Raw genomic sequence first — 27,112 nt, forward strand, 5'->3', positions numbered from 1 at the left:
AGGGCCAACTGCAAGTGCCTGCTTGTGACCCCCTCTCTGGGCTCCTGGGACAATTTAACTAAATCCAAGTTATAAAGGAGAACAGTCATATATTAATGTGCTACCAGGATATGAAGTTTATAAGGCATGTGTTTAACAAGTCAAAAGTTTCTTTCCCAGCTCAAAGGTAACAGTACATATAAATATTTCAATTTCTACAGAATGCACACATGGCTGTTGAAAAAAGGATATGTGCATGACACAGTGCAGAAGAAAAGTGTTTTTAAGGAGAGGAGGAATTCATTTCTCGCATCTCTATAAGAGTTATTTAAAAATGCAATTCAAAAACCCCTCCTACATGTGTCAAGTGCGAGAACCAGTTGGTTTTCTTTAAAACAAACGAGCTCACAATGGTTTGTCCCAGTAATTTTGGCAGCCCATGGATCTATGCAACTGAGCAGAGTAGTTGTTAGTGCCATGTTAGACAGTGAACACTGACACAAGACTTGGTGATAAAGGAAGTGACGCTTCATTTCCTTTATCATGTCAACAGCAGCACGAACAAATAAAATAGTGCCACAGGCCCCAGTGGTGGTTGAAGCTTAAGGCTACTTAAAAATGACCAGCTTTGATAAATTAACACAATGTGGGAACCAATTTGTTCCACATCATTCTCACAACATATCCTTCCCATACAAGCAGTTACTAGAAAAGCACCTGTGAAAATACTCCTTAAAGTGTGAATACAATGTTAGTGGGAAAAGAAGCTGCAACGACCCTTAAGTGCACAAAAGAAAGTGATTCAAAAAAGGTTAGATTTTTGCACGAATATTTATATACATATACCCCCCCCCCCAAATACCAGTAAATAGTTGGACAGAATATATATTAACCACCTGTGCCTTGGGACTGCAAACGCATATGTTAAATGGAGAAACGCTAAATTAGAATGCACAGAGAAGTTTCATGTAGCCATCCTGACTAATGGGAAGAGGAGCTCAATTTGCCCATTGATAATCCACTGGTTGTGCCTACAGTATTTTGGGACCACGGCTGGGCAGAGTCTGAGTGAGATCCAGACCACGTGCAGCAAATTTATGGTAACAATGAAGCTGCTGCACAAGCAGTGTAGACATGACGGTTGCAGCAACAGGCAAAGTCGAAGCAGTCATTTGATCAGTACCAACCTAAAAAGGAGTGAAGCAGAAAGTGTCAGCTTCACACATGCAACTGCAACACTTTCCTACTTGTCCCTCACCTTGCCAAGCAGATGACATTGTATGAATAGGTCCTTCTGTGTTAGTTCTCAGCATGGAACCATGTCTTTGCATCAGGTCCCCAATGCAATGCTTGGGCCTGCTTTCCTTCCCTCCCGCTTACATATTTTGGCCAAAACCAAGTTTCTCACTTGATCGCTGTGCACTCCTTACCAACCCACCTTGGTCACTGAAGAAATGCTGCCGAGTTGCTCTTGTGGGATGCTTCAGAGATCTGGTGCACTTGCAGTACAGCAACAGCTTCCTCAATCTAACAAAAGTTTGTTGTAACACATAACGTTCTTATCAAAAGGGCATTAGACACATGCATGGAGGACTTACTAGCAGATGTTGGCATCAGGTCTGTCTCAAGAGCCAATGGAGTGTGCCTTTGGGGTGAAGTCACACTGCTGCGTTAGCAGCACAGAAGTGACCTCCCAGGGGCGCTAAACTTGGGTGGTGCGTATGGAGGTCCTGGGCTGCCCAGACGACAAGACCCTCCTCCCAGCCTCACTGATGTGGTCCAAAGTAATGCAGAGAAGGCACCATCCACCAGTCTTAGGGACCCCACTCCAGATCTGTGTAGTTTATTCCTTAGACTTTTCTTCTCCTGAAGATACCCCACATGGCAATGAAGGTTAAGGATAAAGTGTTTTGCTTCTCCCAGATGGGCTACCTTCCCAGGTTGACAAGCCCCATCTGCCACTGGATTTACTAGTAGGAAGGCTACATTCATTTTAGCCTCCACATTTCAGAGACCGTATAAGTATCAGCTGCTGAAGAACAGCATGCCCCTGGCTGGGGGGCTTCTGGGCGGCCATCACTATGGGAAAACAGTATTTTGGACTAGATGGACCATTTGCCTGATCCAGGAAGGATCTCCTTAAGTTATTATTCATGCATCGAAAGCCTATGCAGCTGAAACACTAACTGCTTAAAAATAGCTCCTCTAGCATTGAGAATGGAATGGCTCATAACATGGTGGTCATTCAAAGGGCTGCACATGCAGTCTTTGCAAACCAGCCAAAACTAGGAGAAGCCGCTGCATATACTTGCACAAGCGCGCGCGCACACACACACCGCATTATGTCAAAAGAGACATTAAGGATGTGTCATGTGATCTTTTCTGTTTTCTCCTCTAACTAGTCAGGACATACCATTACAGTGAATTGCCACTTTATAAGTAAAAAAAGTAATTTTTAATCTCAGCGAGGAAATGTGCTTCCGTGTGGGATACATCCGCAAACATACACCGCATTTGCTCAAGGCACAAATGCACCAGGAATAATTAGAACATGCACACATGTACAAACCCGGTGAGAAATGGACTCAGCTGGGGATGGCAGAATGGGAAAAAGCAACAATGTGAAGGCTTGTAGTCAGAGATGGAGTCTTTTTACTATCAGTTATCCCACCAGGGTTTCAAAATCTCCCAGCCCTTAGGGATCATTTCAGTTCCCCAATAGTCTCCTGCTCCATCACCTACTTCTGGGGATGGGGGAACAGCCCCACTCCAAGCTCTGTCAAAGAGAAACCCTTCGTATTCTGAAGGTATGCATATCATAAACTTTACAGATAAACAAAACTCAAACCAGCACAATATATTTTAGTTGCAAAATTTGGGGATTTGCAATGGCAGAGTTAGCGGTTTTTATTTTATAGCATGAAATCCCAGTACCTTAGAGTGGAGGGATTCAGGAGACTCCAGCATCAGCAGCAACTCAGAGTTATCTATCTCCAGCAGCATACCGGTGATCTTCCCAGCCATGGAGGGGTGTAATGAGTGAATCAGAGGGTAGAGGCGTTCACCTGTGCACAGGCAAAAGGGACAGAAGCATGCATCATTCAGAGTGGGAAAACCCCATGGAGCTGGCCCCATTCCATTTTTTAAGCTTAGGGGTAATGGTGGCCCAGGAGGAAGACTGGGGGGGGGGGATGCTTCAGTTCTCACATGAAAAACCATTTTTAAAAGTTCTGGTGAGGCCCAGAGTTGCAAGAGAGCAGGCAGAAGAGGTAAACAAATTGTACATGGATATCTAAAGAATAAAGCACTTGAAAAGATTACAGGAATTTAACCGGATGTATAAGGGTACTAACATCCATTGCCATCTAGCAGGTCCCCCCCCCCAAAGGAAACATCTACCAGGAAGGACTGTCTTAAGAGAAAGCAAATTCAGATACACCTCTTTATTATCCTCCCTGTTTTCAAGCTGCTGCTGCAGGCATTGTAAAAGACTTTCTCCTTAAATGACTGCACACAGACCTGGCCCTACCATTAAGCAGTGTGCGGCGTCTGCTTCAGGCAGCAAACACTGGAGGGGCATGGAGTAGCAACAAGGTAGGGAAAGACAGAGCTCTGTGGGGCACATAGCCTGCTCTTCACCCCCTAAGCTAATCTGCTGCCCTCAGGTGCGGTGAACAATGCAGCCATTGTTGACACTGAGTTTTGACTGCCCGTTCAAGTCAGATTTCATACATTATTTTTCTTTTAAGCACTACACATTTGCATAGACACATGTCAATAATGCATTACACATTTGCATAGACACATGCCAATAATTTGGCTGTGCAAACAAAAAGCAGAGAGGAGGGCATCTTCATGCGACAGCGAATGCTCAACTTGTGTAAGGTCACTGCACAAACCGCCGCTTGGAGAAACAGCAATGCGTCATTGTGGAGAAATAGCAGCTTGGCACCAATGGGAGTTGTCCCCCCCCCCCAAAAAAATCTCTAATTGTATTGCAAGGGGTATGGTTTTTGCAGAGCTGGATAAATTATTTGCCCATGTAATGTGGACCTGTTGAGAACCAGGATTTCTCCTGCTTATTATTTAAACGAAACAGAACAAATGCCGAATAAGATTGGCAGTGATGCATTTAATAATAATAATATAATTTATTATTTATACCCTGCCCATCTGGCTGAGTTTCCCCAGCCACTCTGGGCGGCTTCCAATCGAGTGTTAAAAACAATACAGCATTAAATATTAAAAACTTCCCTAAACAGGGAACTGCGTACAGTTAAATTCCCAGTCCACGGCATTGTTTTTTAAAACTGCAGATTGAAATGGGAAATGATGGATTTCGGGAATACGGGAGAAAGTGAGAGAGACCAGAAACAGAATGACCCATCCCTAATTCCAGCAAGGAGTAAGATTTACCTTTCAGAAACAAGAGAGAGAGAGAGAGAGAGAGAGAGAGAGAGAGAGGGACGGACGGAGGGAACACGGAAATAAACTCCTTCAACCCATCACCACTGTAACCATTCTGTGTGAGGAAAGTATATATTGAAGAGCAGGAGTTTCTGCTTGCACAGTGAGGTGCTGTGTGCTTGAAAAGGAAAATCCCTCCAGGAAAATTAGCATCATTTTCCTTAAGTACGCTTATGGGGACAGGAAAGGAAGAGTATGCCCAAAGCATACCCAAATACCCAAAGCAGGTGGCAGCACAGGAAGAGCCTGTGCAGTCCGCCTGTTAGTAATCTAAGAAACTCTCCGTTCAAATGCAGTTGGCACGCAGCTCAGCTTCATCAGATCATGTGGAGGAGAGCAGCAGCTGCTCCGTCAGCAGGAAAAGAGCTGCTACTCATGATACCTGATCATGTCCGGAGATCCCTGCTGCCAGACCCACAACAGTTGCTAGGGAGAAAAGCTGAGATTGACAGGGCTCGGGCTGAGTAGCCAGTCCCTTAAAGCAGGGCTCCAGCTGAAGTGTCGTCATGGTTGCTAGAACCATGCAACCAGCTGCCAAGGTTGCTTTCATGCACTATTTCTGGGTTAGCGGAGTCTGTAACCTGAAGCGTATGTAACCTGAGGTACCACTGTACTATCCTGCAGCATCCCCTCCCCTAGCTAAGACCCTTCTGCAATGTTAGGTTGTAATTATACCAATCAGCAAACGTCATTTCCAGTACAGTGGTACCTCGGGTTACATACGCTTCAGGTTACAGACTCCGCTAACCCAGAAATAGTGCTTCAGGTTAAGAACTTTGCTTCAGGATGAGAACAGAAATCGTGCTCCGGCAGTGCAGCAGCAGCAGGAGGCCCCATTAGCTAAAGTGGTGCTTCAGGTTAAGAACAGTTTCAGGTTAAGAACGGACCTCCGGAACGAGTTAAGTACTTAACCCGAGGTACCACTGTATTCGTTCTAGTCTCCCATTTGAAGGTTCTGCACGTTTCTTTATTTAAAGCAAAGGTCTCAGGGCAGAAATACAGAAACAAAATCAAATCAAACTATACAAACTAATAGAACTAGTGTTCCCAGAGCTACAATTCACAGCACCCTTAAACTACCACTCCCAGGAATCTTTGGGGGAGGGAAATCATATGCTTTAAACGTGCATTTAATGTGCTTTAAATATATGGTGTGGATCTGTGCTAAAAGCCTATGAAACTAAGCAAGGCCCACAATGAAATCTCAAGCCAATAGAACCACAAAAGGCAGTGAAAAGAAGACCGTCTCCCAGTTTGTTCATCACAGTTGTGGGTAGTGTTTTCCTAATGTGGGACTCCTACCCACAGCCCTGAAATTAAGAGTCTCATGCTCTACCAGCTGAGCAGAATGCATTGCCAGCAGCACTGAATAACTACGGCCAGATCCTGCATATTCGGGGGAAGCCAAAAACAGTTTCCAAGCTACAGAGCGGCACCTTTCAAGTTTAAGGTTAAAACTCTTGCCCAGAGACATAGCTAGCTAGCTAGCTAGCTGAACAGGGAGCCTCAGAAGGGCAAGCTGCCGATGGAGGAGGGCGACGCACCACAACTCACCAAGCATTTGCTTCTGCTCCTGAGGAGGGGCTGCAGCCAACATGGATGCTGTCAGGGGCTCCTGTCCGTGGACACGGACAGCCGGTTCTACAACCTGCAGGCCAATAAACAGAAGACAACAATAATAGCATGGTCCTTGTGTGAGTTCCTAAATGACACTCGGGGGGGGGGGAGGTGGATTCCAATGGCAGAAACTCCTTTTCCTGCACCATCTGAAGCTCCCTAAAGTAGATAAGAGGAACCAGCTGCTGTTGGGGCTGCAACTCCCATCTTCCCTAACTGCTGGTCAACAGTGTCTGGAGACAGGTCACATATCCACAGCAGTGACCAGAGGAGGAATGACTGCTGGGAGGAGCTCAGAGAAGAAACATCATGGTGCATTGGCTGCAACACAGCCAGATGCCTTCATCTGCCCCAACTGCAACAAAACATGTCTCTCCCACATCAGTCTCTATAGCCACAGCAGGCGCTGCAACTTTCCAGTGCTTTGACCTCACCCCTGATGAAAGGAACACTTTCATCAGGAGAAGCTGGAGAAATGAGAAGAGGGTGGCGTTCAGCTAAATTTTACCCACTGAAATTAAGTTAGGTCCATTAATTCCAATGGGTCTGCTGTGAGCAGAACTTAATTGATCCCTCCCCCCAAGTGTCTTAGCAGAGAGTTCTGATTAGTTCTTTTTACTGAAAGTAGACCCACAGACTTAGGCCACCACACATTCCTCTAAATCAAAGACGGGGACCTGTGTGAACTTTGGTTGGTCTGTTCCACTTTGGGAACCACTAATCCAGACCTAGGAGGGACACGGGTGGCACTGTGGGTTAAACCACAGAGCGTAGGACTTGCTGATCAGAAGGTCGGCAGTTCGAATCCCCGCGACGGGGTGAGCTCCCGTTGCTCAGTCCCTGCTCCTGCCAACCTAGCAGTTTGAAAGCATGTCAAAGTGCAAGCAGATAAATACCGCTCTGGCGGGAAGGTAAACGGCGTTTCCGTGTGCTGCTCTGGCTCGCCAGAAGCGGCTTAGTCATGCTGGCCACATGATCCGGAAGCTGTACGACTGCTCCCTCGGCCAATAAAGCGAGATGAGCGCCGCAACCCCAGAGTCGGTCACGACTGGACCTAATGGTCAGGGGTCCCTTTACCTTTACTTTAATCCAGACCAATTAAACGCCAAAAACTAGAACACACTACAAGCCCAAACTCTAAAGGCTGCATGCACAACATACATTGAAAGCACACTTTAAAAATACACATGATGCACACACAGAGAATCCAGGGAACTGCAGTTTATCCCTTTTCAGAGCTACAATTCCCAGCACCCTTATTCTACAGTTCCCAGGATTTCTGCGGGGGGGGGGGGGAGAGAGCTTTAAATGTATGGTGTGTACGCAGCCTATGTTAATGGCATGATCAGAAAAATCTTCCATATTAAGGAGTGGAGGGAGGAAAACATGGTCTATACAATATCCTTTGTTCCACAACTGAAGGCGAGTTACCTGGTGCATTGGCAGAGGTGCCATGGTGCCCAGTGGCTGAGCATTCCTCACGGCTGAAGAGTACTTGTACTGGGAAACGCCGCGTGATAGGGCTGTTGAGGAGGATGCCCGAGTGCTGATAGTCTGGGTTCCTATGTTGGCTGAAATGAGAACAGGAACAATTTGGAAGGGTACAGAGAGAGGAGAGATGATGTATCCCATCGTTGATGCCACACACCCTTTGCAGAAGCCTTTTTAAAAGCAGGCTTCCCAAAATGGTGCAGAAGGCGGGGAGAGGAAGATGGCAGTTCTCAGCTGCATCCACAGCCTGCAGCAAATAAATCTGAGAAGTCCTCTCAAAATCTCCACTGCAACGTCAGCACAATTGGGTGATCCAAATCTTACCGCAATAAAACACTCCATTCATGTATACAAAGCAAGCAAAAGGATGAACCCACAGATGCCATTGAAGCAAAGGCTAAACCCTACACCAGCTCCTGATAATCCTTTTATTTAATAATAATAATAATAATAATAATAATAATAATAATAATAATAATAAATTTATTATTTATACCCCACCCATCTGGCTGGGCTTCCCCAGCCACTCTGGGCGGCTTCCAAAAAAACATTAAAATATTGTAATACAGCAAACATTAAAAGCTTCCCTAAACAGGGCTGCATTCATAGAATCATAGAATCATAGAGTTGGAATAGACCACAAGGGCCATCGAGTCCAACCCCCTGCCAAGCAGGAAACACCATCAGAGCACTCCTGACATATGGCTGTCAAGCCTCTGCTTAAAGACCTCCAAAGAAGGAGACTCCACCACACTCCTTGGCAGCAAATTCCACTGTCGAACAGCTCTTACTGTCAGGAAGTTCTTCCTAATATTTAGGATGCCTTCAGATGTCTTCTAAAAGTCTGGTAGTTCTTCTCTTTGACATCTGGTGGGAGGGCGTTCCACAGGGCGGGTGCCACTACCGAGAAGGCCCTCTGCCTGGTTCCCTGTAACTTGGCTTCTGGCAGTGAGGGAACCGTCAGAAGGCCCTCGGTGCTGGACCTCAGCACCGAGGTCTGGAGGAGGCATGGTAAGAGCAACTTGTGTACCTAATCTCTTAATTGCCCATAGAACTGAAAAGCTCCCACTCAGCCTACCCTCATTGCCATCATCCTGCCACAGGTTCCATTTCCTGGTAATGCTACACTGTGACAGGTTCCCCCAAACTGGATTATGCATAAAATAATTGCCACCTGCATCTAAGCACACAGGCACGCACCATTCCGTTTGATGATGAACTATCAGCATTTCCTAACTTACCCACTCTCTGGGCATTGGGAGATACCCTGGGAGCTTGAGTGGACGCTTGTCTCATGGTGCTGATGTTGGACAGTGGGCGCCTGGGAGGTGCACTAGTCCTCAGGACCGGGCTGGCTGGGTGATAGGATGCTAAAAACATTGAATACTTTCATCAGAATTTGGAGGCATAAGAAGCGGGTGGCATTCAGAGACGTTTTATCCACATAAATTAGTGAACATGGAAGAATAAGAAATCGAGGTAACCAACTTTTTATTACAGAATGGAAATGGTTTATTGAATATTTACAGATAAATTGTAAACAGATATGAACATTGGCAGGATTACTGTAATAAGGTGCAGTTTTATAAGAGTATATATTTAAAGTAGATGAATGAATGAGCAAATTTAAGTTAATTTGGATATGCAGAAGATATTAAAAATATGTTTAAAGAACCACAGAAAGAAGGGGAAGGAAGTCAAGTTTTGAAATGTTAAAATGATTGTAAAATTAGTGAAATGTATAAACCTGAAATATTTTTTTAAAAAATAAATAAATAAAATAAAATAAAATAAAATAAAATAAAATAAAATGAATGAATGAACATGGCTAAGTTAGTTCCAGTAATTCCGATGGGTCTATTCTGAGCAGAACTTAATTGAACACCACCCCTTGTGTCTTAGCAGTTCTGCTTAGTCTGTGGGTCTACTTTCAGTAATGAGAATTAAGACCACCACACATTCCTCAAACCCAGAGATGGGGACCTGCGACCTATTGTTGGACTCCAACTCTCATGATCCCTGACCATGAGCTGGAGTCCAGCATCATCAGGTCCCCAGCCCCGTGCTCTACTGAATCTGCATGCTGACTTCACGAAAATACTGAGGTCCCAGCACCAACCAATAGCATGGTAGGAGTTCCATACCAAGTGCAACCTTCACCCACATGCTCTGAGGATGGCCAAGTCTTTTTTTAAAAAAACAAGCAAGCAAACTCACAGGGAGGCCTGGAGGGCTGCATATTCCAACGGGAGACAGGGCGGACTTGGGCAACAGGGCTAGGACTGTAGAAAGTAGTTCTGGTTTGAGGCTAGAAAAAAAGACCACAAAACAAAGGAAGAAGATACATTACTGTCGTCACATCAGATCTGGGGCAGCTTGGACTACCGAAAGCACCAAGGCTGGAATTTGAAAAGGTATGTAGCAGTTCTTTTTGTGTAGCTTTGAAGGAACCATCACCTGAGAATTACTTGAGGCAGATTAAAGGTAAAGGTAAAGGTAAAGGACCCCTGACCATTCGGTCCAGTCGTGGCCGACTCTGGGGTTGCAGTGCTCATCTCGCTTTATTGGCCGAGGGAGCCGGCGTACAGCTTCCGGGTCATGTGGCCAGCATGACTAAGCCGCTTCTGGCGAACCAGAGCAGCGCACAGAAACGCCGTTTACCTTCCTGCCGGAGCGGTACCTATTTATCTACTTGCACTTTGATGTGCTTTCGAACTGCTAGGTTGGCAGGAGTAGGGACCGAGCAACGGGAGCTCACCCCATCACGGGGATTCGAACCGCCGATCTTCTGATCAGCAAGTGGTTTAACCCACAGCGCCACCCGCGTCCCCTAAACCATAGTTTGGCACTATATGTAATAAACTCACAGGAAGGCTCAGGCTCATGTTCTCCTTCAATGCCTGAGGGAGGAAATGACACCTCTTGAACATAAGTCTGAGAAGAAAGAAGGCCCAGACTTTGCTGGGCTGAGACATACAAGGTCTTCCAGGTTGACCTTTCGTCTAGGCCACCCAAGGGAAACTTGAGCTACAGACTCTGTTTCTCCTTTTCACATCCTTTCCCCCATAGGATTCTGGGACCTGCAGAGTTCCCCGTGAAGAGGGATTGGTTGCTAAACCACTCTGGGAATTGTAGCTCTGGGAGAGGAATAAGGCTCTTCTAACAACTCTACACATCCTTAACAAACTGCAGCTCCCAGGATTATGTGGGGAAAGCCATGGCTGCTTTGGCTTGAACAACTCGCAGCTGAACGGGTGGACTCTATTGCAAGATTTATTTATTTTTTTGTGGTGATGTAGGCAGAGATATAAAAAGTTCTTAATGGTGTTTGATCTGTGAAAGCCATTTTTATACATGCAGCCTATCATCTCCCAATATGGCAGTTAGATTGGAATGCAATGGATTTGCAAAGTGCACTAAGTTGCAGTGCAATAGCATCTTGTCTGCCATTGGTGCTAGTCAATGGGTTTCATAGAAGTAAGCTGTAATAGCAGCCTCTTTACAAATCTTACCTGTGGAAGGGAGGGCAGGAAATAACCTGTCGGAGGGAAGGAGCAGAGGATTGGACCAGGCAAGGCCCTCATGGTAGCTAGTCTCTGCATGTATTGGTTGGTGAGAATAGCTTTCCTCTCCTCTTTCCTCTGAGCAAGGGCGACATACAAAGGCTTGGCACTGACAATCCTCCCGTTCATTTCAGTCACAGCCTTTGTGGCCTCTTCTGGGGATGAAAAACATACAAACCCAAAACCTTTGCTGTGTCCACCATCTGTCATCACCTAAAATTGAAAATTAAAACACTGAGTCCACTGAGTGGATGGCAAATGGCAGTCTGAAGAGCACAGGCAGAGAGACACGGACATCGAGATGAGCGGAATAATTGGCAACTTTTCCTAACAGACACAAATATACTCATTGGGGTGAACTGATCTTGAGTCCCACCAAACTCAATAGGAACAAAGGTCAACTAAAAGTCCTTGTTTTCACTAAATGGGGAGGCTTTGAGCCATTATTACAATAAACATTTATTGTACCCTGCCATAGGAGCAGGGGAGACATGGCGGCACACACCTTCAAGCAAACTATCATAACTAAATGTACTGTTGACTGGTAATTTCAAAACTTCATGGATGGTCTCCAACTAAATAGGCTTGTAGATGCATCCGCACCAAATCTGCTGTAGAGAGTTTGGAGATCCCCGCCCCCAGAAATAGACTTAGGGAGAAGACAGGGAGGAGAAGTACCTTTGGGCAGCTAAACATCAATGTGCTGGTGGATCTATTTAGTTGGATTTCGCACACAGTGGCCTCCACACCTCCCAGACTGGGGGCTTGCAGAGTTCCTAATAACTCTGTCAGCAGTTCCACAGCCATAGCTGTCAACTTTCAGATTTGAAAATAAGGGATCAGCAGCCTCACCTGTCCCGGGGACAATCTACGGGATATCTAACAATCCGGGATAGCAGCGGGAAACGGCGCTAGAATAAGGGAATTTCCCGCAAAAAAAGGGAAGGTTGACAGCTATGCCCACAGCCATGCCTCACTGCCTTGGTTGCCTTGCTTCTGTGAGCGCTATAGTTTTTAGAAGGACTAGACGAAAGTAGTCCAGTAGCCAGAATTCCAGATGGAATCATTGCAGAGAAGGCAAGGAGTGGATGGGGCAGATCACTGGATTATCCCAGTGGCAATTTCAGCCTCAAAACAGCAGATGAGGCAGCAAATCTGGACTGCTTTCTGGACTGCCTTGTTTTCAGACTATAGGTGGGAGGCTCATGCAATTTCTCCTTCCATATCCCCACCCCCAAATCCCTGCATGTTAAAAATCAACAACAGCCTAGTGTTTTTGTGTTTTGATTTTTTAAGGAGGAATATGGAAGGAGCAATCAATCACATGAGTCTTTGCCAATGGAATGGTCTGAATGAAAGTTTCACAGACAAAAGATACTTGTTTACAAACTTAAGGGGCAGGATTCACCTAATGAGTCCCATCAGTGACAGACTTGCACAAGGTCTTCCACTTGTGCAGTGGGGCTTTTCCCTTCCCCCTGTGCCCCCTGAAATTGGCTTGGGGCAGGGAGAACGCCCTAAAACATTGGGGGGGGGGTTGTTCCATCTGAGAAGCTGACATGTTTGAGTGGATGGAACATTCAACATGGGTCAACATTGAATACCCACCATAGATCTTACCTTGGCACTAGTGATAGTTCCATAAGGAGAAAATTCGTTCCTCAGCCGTTCATCATCAATCCCATCATCCAGATTCTTTACATACAAGTTCACACCCTAGGAGCAAAAAGCACAGACACTTTCCCATGTGTTCATAATATTTTTTATGTAACATTTATGCCGCAGCTTTCCATTTTAAAATATGCACACAAAAATAATGTTTCCAACACTCAATCATAAGGCTGGAAGGGAACCAAATGCCATCCACACCAGCACCCAGCATTCAAAACTCCCATTCTTCTGGGTGCATTTTGTGACAGGGAATTTCATTAGCGTGAGCAGTTTCTGAGCTCTGGGCACAGTACTGCACCTAAGATTTCAGATTAAAACTGCAGAGTGGGAGGAAAGGAGGACCTTTTTCTGCCTCCCCACTTCCAGCTACTCTGAAGACTGGAAAAGAGGCCCTCTTAAGAATATTAGGGGTGGGGATGGGCACGGGAAGGACTATACCATGTGAAAAATGGACATAATATTTTAGCTGCAGTTCATTCATTCTCAGCTTTGTATTCTTGTTATTAAAAAGCATGCCCAGACATTCCGTTGTTGCACCCATAAAATATGTTTAAGGTGCCATTTAGCTCCTAGCTTTCATATCTCAGTTTCTAACACTGCCAACACCTCAATATAATATACACTACAGCTTATGTAAAGATCAGATTCCTGTAAGAGGGAATAGCGCTAAATTGTTACTACCCATCACCTGTGTAGTGTTTTATAACGTTATTGCGCTTTCTCTCAATGAACGTCATCCGAGTTTGCTATGCTCAGGCGACAGAGCCCTTTAATCTGCTTTAATTGCACAATCCTAAATTCCCATTACAGTGGTACCTCGGGTTAAGTACTTAATTCATTCCAGAGGTCTGTTCTTAACCTGAAACACCACTTTAGCTAATGGGGCCTCCTGCTGCTGCTGCGCCTCCGGAGCACGATTTCTGTCCTCATCCTGAAGCAAAGTTCTTAACCCGAGGTACTATTTCTGGGTTAGCGAAGTCTGTGACCTGAAGCGTATGTAACCTGAAGCGTATGTAACCCGAGGTATCACTGTATGTGCTTGAATCCCACAAACAAAATAGAGAGTGTCTGGAGGCACTCTTCAAAGCTTTTACCTCAAGGATGCATCTGTGTTACCAAAACTCTCAGGATAAGCAAACCAGCCATATTTTCATTGATATTTTTTTTTAAAAGGCATCGACATAAAACCCAATGAATTTCATCCCTTGCCACAAACAGGAACCATTACCATGCGCTGCAATTGCAGGCAACCTGTGCCTCAAGAAGGGACCACAGCTCATCAACACAGCACATGCTTTCCGTGAAGGGGCCTTCCGGTTCAATTCCTGGCATCTGCCATTAGAGGAATCAGGGAGTAGCAGGTGATGGCAGAAGCCCGAGACCCTTGAAACTGTAGAGAACCATTGCCAGTCAAGAATAGACATGAAATGGCCTAACAAATGACCCGACCTGGTAAGCTGCTTATCCTTCACTAGCTCTCAGTGAAACAGGACTGAGAAATGTGGATTTCCGCTACATGGCCCAGTTACTTTACGGAATAATAATGGTTCAATCCTGGAAATTGTTTTACCGCCTTTACTGAATTTGTGATCTTTCATATTTTAACCTTACATTATTTTATTGTAGACCAAGGGGGACATACAATTACAGGCTGAAATGTGTTTCCACTGTTTTGGGTACTGGGTTTTAAATTGCTGTAATCCTTCTGCTGGTGAACGGTGGGTAATAAATTTATTAGTAGCAGTAATAGAAACGATGCCTGCAAACAAATAAATAAATATTTCTAAATGACCATTTTGGTATGGCAAATCTACCGCAGCATTTGAGATTTTGAAAGTCAGCAGGTGTGCTGCTTTTTTTAAAAAAGTGTACCTTGCCGCACCTGATGACCTCGTTGTCACTTAGCATTACCTGGTATCTGTTTACTCTCTCCTGCTTGATCTGCTCAAATTTGCGCTTCAGTTCACTCTGACGTTCCATCCTCTTCTGAGCTCGGCCAACATACACCATTCGCCCATTGATCTCCGTCCCGTTCATGTCTTCAACAGCCTGCCAGGAGACCAGGTGTCAACAAAGAGGGTGGTGCATAAGGAAGAAGTCCCACGACTAACTCCACCCCTCAATGGACCACACATCCGTCTTGCAGAAAGATGCCCTTTGCTCTGTTTTAATTTTGTAATGATCTTTGCAAAGCTTTCGCTTCTGAGCTATCCTAAGCAATGAAATCCCCCTACCCCCCACCAAGAGCAATTTAGTTGGTATTGTAGCCATCATGCATTCATAGCGAACATGAGAGAGATTCATATGCAAAAAGGACATAGACAAACTAGAACTGCTTCGCAGGATGGAAACAAAGATGGTCAGGAGTGTAGAAATGATGTTTTCTTCTATTTTTAATATTTTGTTGGGAGCTGCCCAGAGTGGCTGGGGAAACCTGGCCAGATGGGTGGGGTATAAATAATAAATTATTATTATTATTATTATTATTATTATTATTATTATTATTATCCACATCTTATAATGAGAGGTTGAATCAACTGGGGTGTGTTTGGTCCAGAGAAGACTGAGAGAACACACAACAGCAGCACTCATGAAATACCTGAAGAGCTGTCACCCAAAAGAGGACAGATTCAGCAGTCCCCACCATATATTTAAAGCACAATTACACCACTTTAACAGGCATGGCTTCCCTAAAGAATCTTGGAAACTGTAGTTTATCCATCACAGAGCTACAATTCCCAGCACCCTTAACAAATTACAGTTCCCAATATTCTTTGCGGGAAAGCCTTTAAGTGTATGATGTGAATGTGACAAGATTTCATTTCCTCTGCTGCACCAGCGGCTGCATCTCACTCAAATGTTAGGAGACAGTTCTCGCTGGTAAAATCAGTTTGGCAATGGAACCAATGATCAAACAACTGGATAGACTTTCCCTTGTGAGAGGTCTTTAAGCAGAAGCTATATGCAGCCATCTGTTGGGGTTGCTCTAGCTCTGGGACTTCCCACACTAGACGGCCTCCTCCAACTTTATGATCACAAAACAGGGAGGTCCCTGGTGGAGAAAGCCCATTTACTCCTTTAGGTGCACACACATCCAAGTCAGGTCTTTCTCCCACCAACAAGTCTTCAGCTCCATCTTGACAGCTACATTCACTGAAACAGGAACAAGCAAGCATTGGGCACAGACAAATAGATCAAAGACCATCTTGCCTTCTGAGCATCTTCATGCTTCTCAAAGTTGACAAACCCAAACCCTTTTGAATGACCTGCATTATCCATCATCACCTTGACACTCAACGTCTTTCCTGGAAAGTAGAACAAGAAACTTTAAGACAGTGTGACATTGCTGGAGCCACAAGTTACAATAGACTTATGTTGGTGCCATGCAGTTGGGGCTATTGGGTGAAATCCAGTGGTGCCTGTCCACCAGCGCGACAGAACTGTTTTGCCTGTCTGCCAGCAGAACAGATCCAGTTGACGGAATGGATTCCCCCTCATCCATGCCTCCAAAATCTGGCCTGGAGGATTGAGGGATTCTCGGGAGCAGATTTGGGAGGATGCAGGAAATGTAGTGGGAAGATGAAGGAGACGTCCACTCACACACACAAAATGGATCTTACCCGCAATCTCTTATTACATATGGGTAGAATCCAACAGTGACAGCAGTCACGAAATTAAAAGACGCCTGCTCCTTGGGAGAAAGATGATGGCAAACCTAGACAGCATCTTAAAAAGCAGAGACATCACCTTGCCAACAAAGGTCCGTATAGTTAAAGCCATGGTTTTCCCAGTAGTGATGTATGGAAGTGAGAGCTGGACCATAAAGAAGGCTGATCGCCGAAGAATTGATGCTTTTGAATTATGGTGCTGGAGGAGACTCTTGAGAGTCCCATGGACTGCAAGAAGATCAAACCTCTCAAATCTTAAGGAAATCAGCCCTGAGTGCTCACTGGAAGGACAGATCGTGAAGCTGAGACTCCAATACTTTGGCCACCTCATGAGAAGAGAAGACTCCCTGGAAAAGACCCTGATGCTGGGAAAGATGGAGGGCACAAGGAGAAGGGGACGACAGAGGACGAGATGGTTGGATAGTGTTCTCAAAGCCACAAACATGAGTCTGACCAAACTGTGGGAGGCAGTGGAAGATAGGAGTGCCTGGCGTGCTCTGGTCCATGGGGTCATGAAGAGTCGGACACGACTAAATGACTAAACAACAACAACAACAACAACAACAGAATCCAACATAAAGGCGAACGTTCTGTGAGGGCAAGGATTTCTCCTTGTGCAACAGAACATTCTCTCCCTCTCCTCTCCTCTCCTCTGCTGGCGGAACCCTGTTCAAAGCATTCCCCCGATCCTCTGAAGCAGATTTGCAAAAGGTGCACCTCGCATCATATATGACACCAGGCTCAGGAAACAGGGGCATTGTTCACCCAAAATAGCCTGGCAGCCCAGTCTCTGAGGTCTGGCAGGCCTAATTAGGCCCACAGGCTGAAACTTCCCTGCCAATCACTATACTTCAAAGTGTTGCATTTACCAAATTTTGAGAATATTTCCTGTAGTCGCTCATCATGCATGTCATCCCCAAAGTTCTTGATGTAGACATTGGTGAATTCCATTGCCTTGGCGCCATATTCTGCTTCCCGCTCTCGTCGAGATTTAAAATGGCCTACGAACCTGTAAACAGGGTGAACAGTGAAGCCGCTTTTTAGAATACATTGAGTGTACCATGCGATGAGGTCAGGGAAACCTCCCAAGCTATATTAAGTAGGCAAGAACTGAGGCAGCTTTATCGATCACCATGCTCTAAAAAAGCCACAAGTGCCCAGTTTTGCCTTGTCAGTGCTCAGGAGACGCCGTCATGAGGAGAGAGGCAGGATTATCCCTGTTTGGTGCAGCTCTAGAGACCTTTAAGCTAGGAGAGCCTGATGCTTCAGCAGTGATAACATTGCTCATGCCTGTATTTTGCATCAATCCCGCAGGGTGGATTTCAGCTGTAACCACTGCTCTTCTTAAGGCAGTGTACAGAAAACTGTGACTTGGCAAGGCATCTTCTAGGCAAAGGATTTATAGAGCACATGAAACAGTGAGGGCTCGTCCCCCCTTCATTCGTCCCATGCCTAGAAAGCATGGTTCCAAGTGGTTTCCTACTTGTCCTTTCCAAATACAGGTCTGAGTGGTTTTCTGTTAGCCCTACGACTTGCCCCAGGAAAATTAGCTCTTTAGTGCTGAATTGGGGCAAACGTCAATCCAAGGAAAACCCAAAATCCAATTCAATGTGAAAGAGTGGGTTTTCCTGGGAGGAGAAGTGGTGGGAGAAGCAGAAGTCTGGCTGAGCTGTTGCTCTTCCGGCCAACTGTATTGCTGCTGGAAATGCACATTTTCTATACTCACAGGGGAAACGAATTAGTGACCTTATGAACTGTTTTGCATGCTAAACTTGCCATAAAATATTGGATACTTGCATTTACTTACAAATATTCTTGTTATTCTATCATTTGATACATGTTTCCAAGGAAATTTGTTGCACCTTTTACTAACCTTGGTTTTCCTTTGTGCTTATACCCTTATTGTGTTCTGCATAATAATAATAATAATAATAATAATAATAATAATAATAATAATTTATTATTTATACCCTGCCCATCTGGGTGGCTTCCAACAAAACACTAAAATATAATAACCTATTAAACATTAAAAGCTTCCCTAAACAGGGCTGCCTTCAGATGTCTTCTAAAAGTTTGATACAGTAGTTATTTTTCTCTTTGACATCTGGTGGGAGGGCGTTTCACAGGACGGGTGCCACTGCCGAGAAGGCCCTCTGCCTGGTTCCCTGTAACTTGGCTTCTCACAGCAAGGGAACCACCAGAAGGCCCTTGGCGCTGGACCTCAGTGTCCAGGCAGAACGATGGAGGTGGAGACGCTCCTTCAGGTATACAGGACCGAGGCCGTTTAGGGCTTTAAAGGTCAGCACCAACACTTTGAATTGTGCTCGGAAACGTACTGGGAGCCAGTGTAGGTCTTTCAAGACCGGTGTTATATGGTCTCGGCGGCTGCTTCCAGTCACCAGTCTAGCTGCCGCATTCTGGATTAGTTGTAGTTTCCGGGTCACCTTCAAAGGTAGCCCCACGTAGAGTGCATTGCAGTAGTCCAAGCGAGAGATAACCAGAGCATGTACCACTCCGGCGAGACAGTCTGCGGGCAGGTAGGGTCTCAGCCTGCGTACCAGATGGAGCTGATAAACAGCTGCCCTGGACACAGAAATGACCTGTGCCTCCATGGACAGCTGTTAGTCCAAAATTACTCACAGGCTGCACACCTGGTCCTTCAGGGGCACAGTTGCCCCATTCAGGACCAGGGAGTAACCCTAAGCCTAACCCTAACCCTTTCCCCCCCAAAACAGTACTTCTGTCTTGTCAGGATTCAACCTCAATCTGTTAGCTGCCATCCATCCTCCAACCGCCTCCAGACACTCACATAAGAGGGGCTCTGTTATTTATTTATGTGTGGAATGCTTCTCTTAAAGAGTGTTTTAAAAAACTCACAATAAGGATCTATGCTAATCTGCATCTAACATATTAAGAGAGTCAACAACATTTGATCTCGCAGTCACCCACTTCACCCATACCTGCACCCTAGCTCCCAACCCAAGCTTCCACTTACACCTTACGGTCATTGAGGAGCATTCCATTCATCGTGTCAATTGCTCTGTTTGCTGCCTCGTGGGTCTCAAAATGGACAAAGCCGTAACCTCGGGATCCATTCTCATCACAAACAACCTGTTAAGACATGGGTGGGTATGAGGGAAGAGGAAAAAAAGGAAGTCATACAACTGAAAACGAAAAAGATGGGCCCTTGATTTCCCCCCAGTTTACACGTATATCTGCTCAATGGTTACAAAGCCCCCCTAAACAGTGACCCTGAGTCCCAGACACATTTTGGTGCAACCCTAATCAATGGGGCCCATCAGCAATGAGTAAAAACCTTGGTTTCAAAGAGAGAGAGAAAAGAACTCGAAGAAAATCAGAATGGGGTTGGTGTCTAATTCAATGAGGTCTCTCTCAGCACTGAAGTCCTGTTTCTTTGGACCAGCAGAGAAGTTCTGAGATTCAAGGGACTATCCCCATTGTGATACTAGAGGGGGTGGGAAATTGCCCAAAGTGTTTTGCCTAGAGGCTACCTCAAGATTGTTTTGAATTTTAAATTACCACCCACCAAATGTTATTACACAAAAGTGAAGCCAGAGTGCTTAGAAACCACTGGTCAAAAATTGAATAGATCAGGATAAAAGGAACTATAGACAACACATATACTAAAATGCTAGAAGCAGGTCAGGTGATGTTATTTCTGCCAGTGGCATAGCTACCTTGCAAGAAAGGATATTTCCAAAGGCTGAGAATGTATCATACAAAGCTTTGTTATCAATGGAATCGTCCAGGTTCTTGATGAAGATGTTCCCAACGCCTGATTTCCTGAGTCCTGGGTCCCGTTGGGACCACATGATGCGAATGGGTCGGCCTTTTATCACTTCAAAATTCATGGTATCCAAGGCCCGCTCAGCTAGCAGGGGAGGGAAAGCTCATTTGTTTACACAGAAACAAAAACCGAAATCTGGAAGCAAAGAAGCCCAGTCTCTCACCTTGCAAACAGCTGTGTGTGAGCACATTCATTTTACTACCAACAGGGAAGATTGCAAAGTCTTTCGACAGGAGTGGGGCTTAAGAAATTGGTGTTAAGAAGAGAAGCTCTGGCTTCTGGAAAACACGACTGGAAGCTGTAGGTACAAATAACTTCCCATGGTTTCTAAGTCAACCATCTGTAAACAAGACCATAGCTGCATCATGGGTCAAGTGGTAAAGGCCATTAGATGCAGGACTGGGGAAGATATGACCCTTCAGATATTGTTGTGCTGCAACTCCCACTAACCACCAGCGTCACTGGCTGGGGCTGATGGGAGATAAATCCACAGATTTTTCACTCCTCCTGTGGGACATCTGCAATGGCTAATCTTAAACACTGTGGCCTAGTGAACAGGGCAAGGCTGAAGCTTCCTTTCACTTCGGTTTAGCTCAACACTTATCTTACAGCTACCAGAAATTACTTGGAACACAAAAGGTTACTTGCCAGCTAATTTCTAAATGTTCAGATCCCCTAAATGAGTACTGTAGAGCCCCAAACTCTGCTTGAAAGCAGAGCTTGAGTTGCCTTTTTGCCTGGCAAAACTTGCTTCGTTTTCCAAAGGAAGACTTAGTAGTCATGGGCACATCGTACAACATGGATTTATCAGGCTGCAGCCCTGGGAAGCAGAGCCACTTCATCGGCTCAGCTGAAACCAGAAACATTTGGATCCCCCTCTCTCTCCAGACCAGCAATGGGGCACCTGAGGACCTCCAGATGACGGTGAACTACAGTTCCCAGCAACCCCTGGCCATGCTGGCCAGGGCTGATAGGAGTTGGAGTCCACAACATCCAGAGGGTTGCAGGCTCCCCACCTGTGCACCAAACCATTTCCCTCTCCACTATTATAAGAACTTTATTAACTAGCGCCTGAGTTTCCTCCCTCTTCTTTCTCTGCTCCTTTTCCTTTCGTGTCCTGCCTTTGAGATAGCCTCTGACCCCAGGCAACACAGTATTACTTTTTATTGATCTGTAATCTACCCTGGGAGTCTTTTCAGCTGAAGAATGGAGCAAAGATACTTGATGCAAACAAAAGACAATATCTGAGAGTTTAGAAGAAGTTCTCACTCACTTACCATCAGCAGGCTGTTGAAAATTTATGTAGGCATAACCTAGTGATCGGCGTGTGGAGACATCTCGGCAAACTCTGATGGACAGTATTGGTCCAGCAGGCGAGAATTTCTCGTACAACATGGCTTCCGTTACATCCGGGTGCAAGTCGCCCACATAGAGGGAGGCTAGCGGATATCCTGGGCCACTAGCATTCATGGTCAATCATGCAGTTTAACTTGGGAAATGAAGCAAAATCTAGTTACTCCCAAGCAGCATAACAGGGATCTTTAGAGATGCAAAAATACCAGGACTCTATTGGGTAGATTCCATGCAAACCTCTGACTGAGCTCTTGAAGTTGCCTGCAAATGAAACCCACTATATCCAGAGTCATTTTCACCAAGTTCCTCCCCTCCCTGCCCATGCAATGTAAATAGGAGTAACACATGTATTTACTAATATATATTAGTACGTCTGCATAGATTTTATACAAGGTATAAAGGTAAAGGTAAAGGGACCCCCTGACCATTAGGTCCAATCGTGGCCGACTCTGGGGTTGCGGCGCTCATCTTGCTTTATTGGCCAAGGGAGCTTCTGGGTCATGTGGCCAGCATGACTAAGCCATTTCTGGCGAACCAGAGCAGCACACGGAAACACCCTTTACCTTCCCGCCAGAGCGGTACCTATTTATCTACTTGCACTTTGACGTGCTTTTGAACTGCTAGGTTGGCAGGAGCAGGGACCGAGCATCGGGAGCTCACCCCGTTGCGGGGATTCGAACCGCCGACATTCTGATTGTCAAGTCCTAGGCTCTGTGGTTTAACCCACAGCGCCACCCGCGTCCCCTATACAAGGTATCTGACATGCAAAGCTGCACCCAACAAGTTTCATGCTTAGCAGAACAGAATTCCGCTCATGCAGAGGCACTTGCACCCCTTGCTTCTATAAGATTGTCTGGAGGGTTGGGACTCAGGAGACTCTCTGGAGAAGGAAGGGGGAAGTCCGCTCATGCAACAATTCAACCCATACAGGCACTATTACAAACTCTTTGCCCCCTTGGATAGCACCTCCACACCATAATACACCATAGGTAATAATAAACGGAAGCGGGTGTGTGTGTGTGTGTATATATATATATATAGAGAGAGAGAGAGAGAGAGAACATGAGAAATTATGGTGCATTAGGGATCTATAACCCATGTGCTGAGACTTCTGCATTGCAGGGGGTTGAGCTAGATGACCCTCAGGGTCCCTTCTAACTCTATGATTTTATGGTCCCAACATCCTCAAGTTGTTTTGACCTGCAACTCCCATCAGCCCCACCCAGCAGGGCCACTAGTCTGAGATGATGGGAGCTGCTGGCCAACAATTTCTGGAACACAACAGGTTGAGTGGAAGGGTGTAATACAGAGGTTCCCAAACTTTTTCATGCCGCCTCGGTTCCATAAACTCATCTCCACTTCCCCCTACCCTATAAAAATTATTATTCAGAACAGCGGTTGGCACAATCCACTTAAGGAAGATAAGGACACAATACAATTCAAAACGGTAATAACTGAACATTTCTTTGCACACCAATTAGAACGATTTAGTTTTAATTAACCAGTTCAACCAAACTGATGAACTTGATCCAGCGATGTCAGATTTTCAAAGTTCCCCTGTTGCCCCCTTGCCTCTCAGAGGGGCCCCTCTAGGTAACCCACCCACCCCCACCCACAATAGGGGGATATCTCCCACTTTGGGACTCAATGGTGTCATATAGGGTCCAATGCTCACCAGCAGATTACAGGAGCCAAGTGGGGTAAGACTTAACAGAGGATCTGGGCACAGCACTGCATAAATTTAAGGATGACTCCCAAAAGATGTGCTGTGTCATATTCCTATAGCCAGCCTTCCTTGTTAGGTGAGGCAGCCACATTTCTAGGTGGGGGCATTTTTTGGGTGGAGAGGGGTGTCAGTCAATTCACTGCCAACTCATTGGTAGAGGATTTGAGGGCCAGGGAAAGGCAGCAACCTTCCCCCTTGCTCCTCCACGCAGGAAGTGTGTGTTAATTTGATGTTCACATAGCCCCTTAGGTAAGTTAAGAGAAAATTTACACCAGGAATTAAATGACTGGCATATTTTTTGTTTCCTAGGGGGGAAAAGATGACAAGGATACAGTGAACATGGGGATACCAACAAGTGTAAAAGAAAGGAAGCAGTTTAAGTTATAACTAAAAAGTTGAAAACTGGTGTTCTCAAAAAAACAGCAAAAAACAACCCAGTTTTAATCTTGTATCACAATACCATAAAACAAGTTTACAAACAAAGAACCACTTAGATTGTAACCATAGTCAAGCATTTGGGGAGAGTCCTGCTGAGAAAAATATGCATTATAAAACAAACTTCGTTAGGGGCAGAGAGAAAAGTTTAGGGTGTGTTTGTTAACTCCCCTTGAGGGTCCCTCCTCCTAGTCTTGTTCCTGACCTTTAGATTTTCCTTCCTGCTGGACAATTAAGGGGAAACCTTTTAACTGGTTGCTGTATAAAGAACTAACTAAGCAATTGGAAACTAATTGTGGAAAGTAACTAGGCTTGTTTTTAACTGGTTGCTTTGTTGATTTTTCTGTCCAGAAATGGTCTCACACTGAACGGCACACATTGGGAAAATCAGAAATTAGGCCTGAGTCACAGCCTAGGTTACAACCAGCAAACTGCAGGGTTACGTTGTATGACTTGGAAACTATGGTTCTACTCATGAAGCCTAATAACCACATTTGCCTTTTCTGCATCTCCATCACACTGCTGACTCATGCTCGAGATCCTTCTCACAAACTGCCAAGGCAGGTATTTCCTGTGCTTTTAATGTGTCTGCTTAAATCCACAACTTCACTTTTGTCTCGGCTGAAAGGTGGGGGAGATGAGGTAGGAAACAAATCTAGAAAGCCAACTCCAAATTCAGTATGTCTCTTAGTTAAAACACTAGTGGAGCATTAAACTGGCTCAACTTCAAGCTGCAGTTCTTTGCACACTTAATTTGGGAACATGCTCACCTGAAATCTCGACTAAGAGTAAACATGCATAGAACCTGGCTATACATGTAACAATATACTGCCTTTTCGTGATTTCCCAACCCCTCCCACCAGCCAGCTTTCCCCTCCAACCCATAAAGCACTCACATGTGACGCAAGGCCGCCAGCAAACATTCACCTTCAGGGCTGGTCCTCCCTAATGTGGGAGCAGCTCTCAGAAATACATTGCCCCGCCCCCTTCACTCATAGGTGTGGCCAGCCACTTCCTGTAGCACCACCACCTGCTCCAACCATTCCAGCCATTGTTGGGGTCCGCTAATCGGGTCCAAGCTGCCTTGGTCACTGAAAAGCCAATAAATGCCATAGACAGAGGAGGTTCCCACAATCGCTCGTTTATTCAGCTGCTCCCGCTGACTGAAACAGGACACTCTGCCTGGAGACCTTGAAGGGGAGAGTAGCCTGGCAGTGGGAGGATTTCCTGAAAATCGCCTAGCAACGTTATCTGGTCTTCACTTATTTGTGGCTCACCCTCCTAAATTCTAAAGCAGGTAGTTTTTTACAGATGCAAAATGGCATCAGTTAGGCTAACCAAGAAACAGGAGAAGAACAGGCCTCTGTGGCTTTTCCTGAGACCCCACACCATGCTGCCAGTCCCTCCAGAGTTAGAAGTACAGGGCAAGGCAATAAAACCAGCTGTTTTGTTAAGTGTTCAGGGTGGGAAGCTGGGTCTTGTGCTCCTGTGAGCTTCGATGCCAACACCAGCAGTGAAGGTTGTCATCCACTCGTTTATAAGACACTTCATGGCTTCAAAATACTACAAAACAGACTCCACCCTCTTGCCTACTCTGCAGGTTTGTTTCCAAAGAAAGAGGTACTGGAATTCAACTCTGGGATGAAAGCTATGCACTTCCCTTCTAAAAACTAGGGGTGGGTGAGGAAAGTGGTTGGCTGTGGATTTATCTATTTATTTTTAAATATAAACCTAGTCTGTATAGACTTTTGTTTAATACTAATCTGAGCTTACTTAGTTCTACTCACGAGTACAGCCATTGAAATTAATGGACCCAAGTTAGTTTTGTTTAGTTATTTGGACCATTTATGTACCATTTAAACAAAATGGAGGGGGTGGGATTCAACTGTAACAAGCCCCACTAGTAGAAACTTGTACAAAGACCATCACTAGTACAACAGAGCTCCCCCACCCCACCCCAGAACAGCATGCAGGGGGAGGAGAGGGCAGGTGGTTGAATCCGGCAAGCAGAAATGCTCACACTGACAGAGCAATCTTCTTGGCCCTATGCTGAATTGCTCTCTCTGTGTGGTTTAAGGACCTTAGAAGAGCTTGCTGGATCAGGCCCATCTCACAGTGGCCAAACAGGTGCCTATGGGAAGACCAAAAGCAGGATCCAGTGGCATAGCATGGGTTGCCAATGTCCAGCGCCACACAAAGAGAACAGGAGGGAAACGGGCAGAGTACATATGTACATTCAAGTCATTCTGTTTTGGGGATAGGCCACTTCCTGGTTCACATGGAGAAGCGAACACAGCCCAACAATAGAAGTGCACAGCTGTATTCGGGCAGCACAGGGTGTTGAAATTTTGCGCCCAGGGCAACCACCCCTGTGCCTCCCAGATACTACACCACTGGTAGGATCTGGGACATTCCCACCTGTGATTTCCAGGAATGGTGACTGGGGGCACATTGCCTCCAGCATTAGATGTAGTACATAGGTTACAAGAGAAAGTTGTAGCCGGTCAAGTTCTACTCAAGAGTACACCCACTGAAATTAAGTGATCCATGCCCATTCACTTCAAAGGGTCAACTATGAGTAGGACTAGCATTGGCTCCATCCATAGATTAAAACATCCTTAATAAGCAACAAATATGAGAGAATCAATACATTCTGTAAAGCACAGTTAACAACTAAAGAGAGCATCCTTTTAAGTATCAAAGTAAACTTTCCGCATAAAAACCAGCTGCATAAATAGAAGGAAAGTTCATGGCAAAACTGTCCTCTAAGCATAAGGAAGTAAAATATTAAAAATGAAAAGAAACTAAAAAATATAATCCTGCTTTTTTCAAAAGGTCTACTCTTGAGTATGACTGTTTGTTACAGCCCATTGGAAACAGTCACTTTACATGCTTCCTAACAAACAATTAAACTATGTTGACTCCTATGTACTAAAAGTGATTTAAAAAAAAAAAAATGCCTGTTCTTATGTAGCCAGAATAACACCATCTATGAACAAGAGGGAGGTAGCAACAAGCTTAGAGGAACCACAATATGCGCTGGAATGAAAAAATGATTCATGAAAAGTAACACACGCGGGTGGCGCTGTGGGTAAAAGCCTCAGCGCCTAGGGCTTGCCGATCAAAAGGTCGGCAGTTCGAATCCCCGCGGCGGGGATGGGAAGACACAGATTTCAGTCTCTCTTTTTTTCATTTGAACAAAATTTAAATTCAACTCGATTGTAAGTAGAATCTTTAAGCAATTTACATATGCAAGGCAAGTTAAAGTAAGCGTAACTCTTGGGACTTCCCTAGGAAGAGTGAAGAGGTAAATCAGACACTGAAAAATTTTGTA

The 27,112-nt window shown here is 45.3% G+C and overlaps 1 protein-coding gene across 1 annotated transcript; it reads right to left on the bottom strand.

Annotated features, from left to right (window-relative positions):
* Positions 1-92: 92 nt before the first annotated feature.
* Positions 93-26,677, bottom strand: PABPC1L (poly(A) binding protein cytoplasmic 1 like). Its single transcript, XM_028735050.2, has 16 exons — positions 24,675-26,677; positions 21,542-21,753; positions 20,155-20,348; positions 19,452-19,567; positions 17,326-17,465; positions 15,999-16,093; positions 14,700-14,837; positions 12,738-12,833; positions 11,067-11,330; positions 9,772-9,862; positions 8,796-8,924; positions 7,495-7,634; positions 6,001-6,094; positions 2,914-3,044; positions 1,418-1,506; positions 93-1,166 (listed from the first exon to the last, which is right to left on the bottom strand). The coding sequence occupies exons 2-15, from the start codon at positions 21,732-21,734 to the stop codon at positions 1,423-1,425; spliced, it is 1,905 nt and encodes a 634-aa protein (XP_028590883.2). The 5' UTR covers positions 21,735-21,753; positions 24,675-26,677; the 3' UTR covers positions 93-1,166; positions 1,418-1,422.
* Between the last annotated feature and the right edge of the window lie 435 nt (positions 26,678-27,112).

This window comes from Podarcis muralis, chromosome 5, assembly GCF_964188315.1.
Source record: "Podarcis muralis chromosome 5, rPodMur119.hap1.1, whole genome shotgun sequence".
NCBI lineage: Eukaryota > Metazoa > Chordata > Lepidosauria > Squamata > Lacertidae > Podarcis > Podarcis muralis.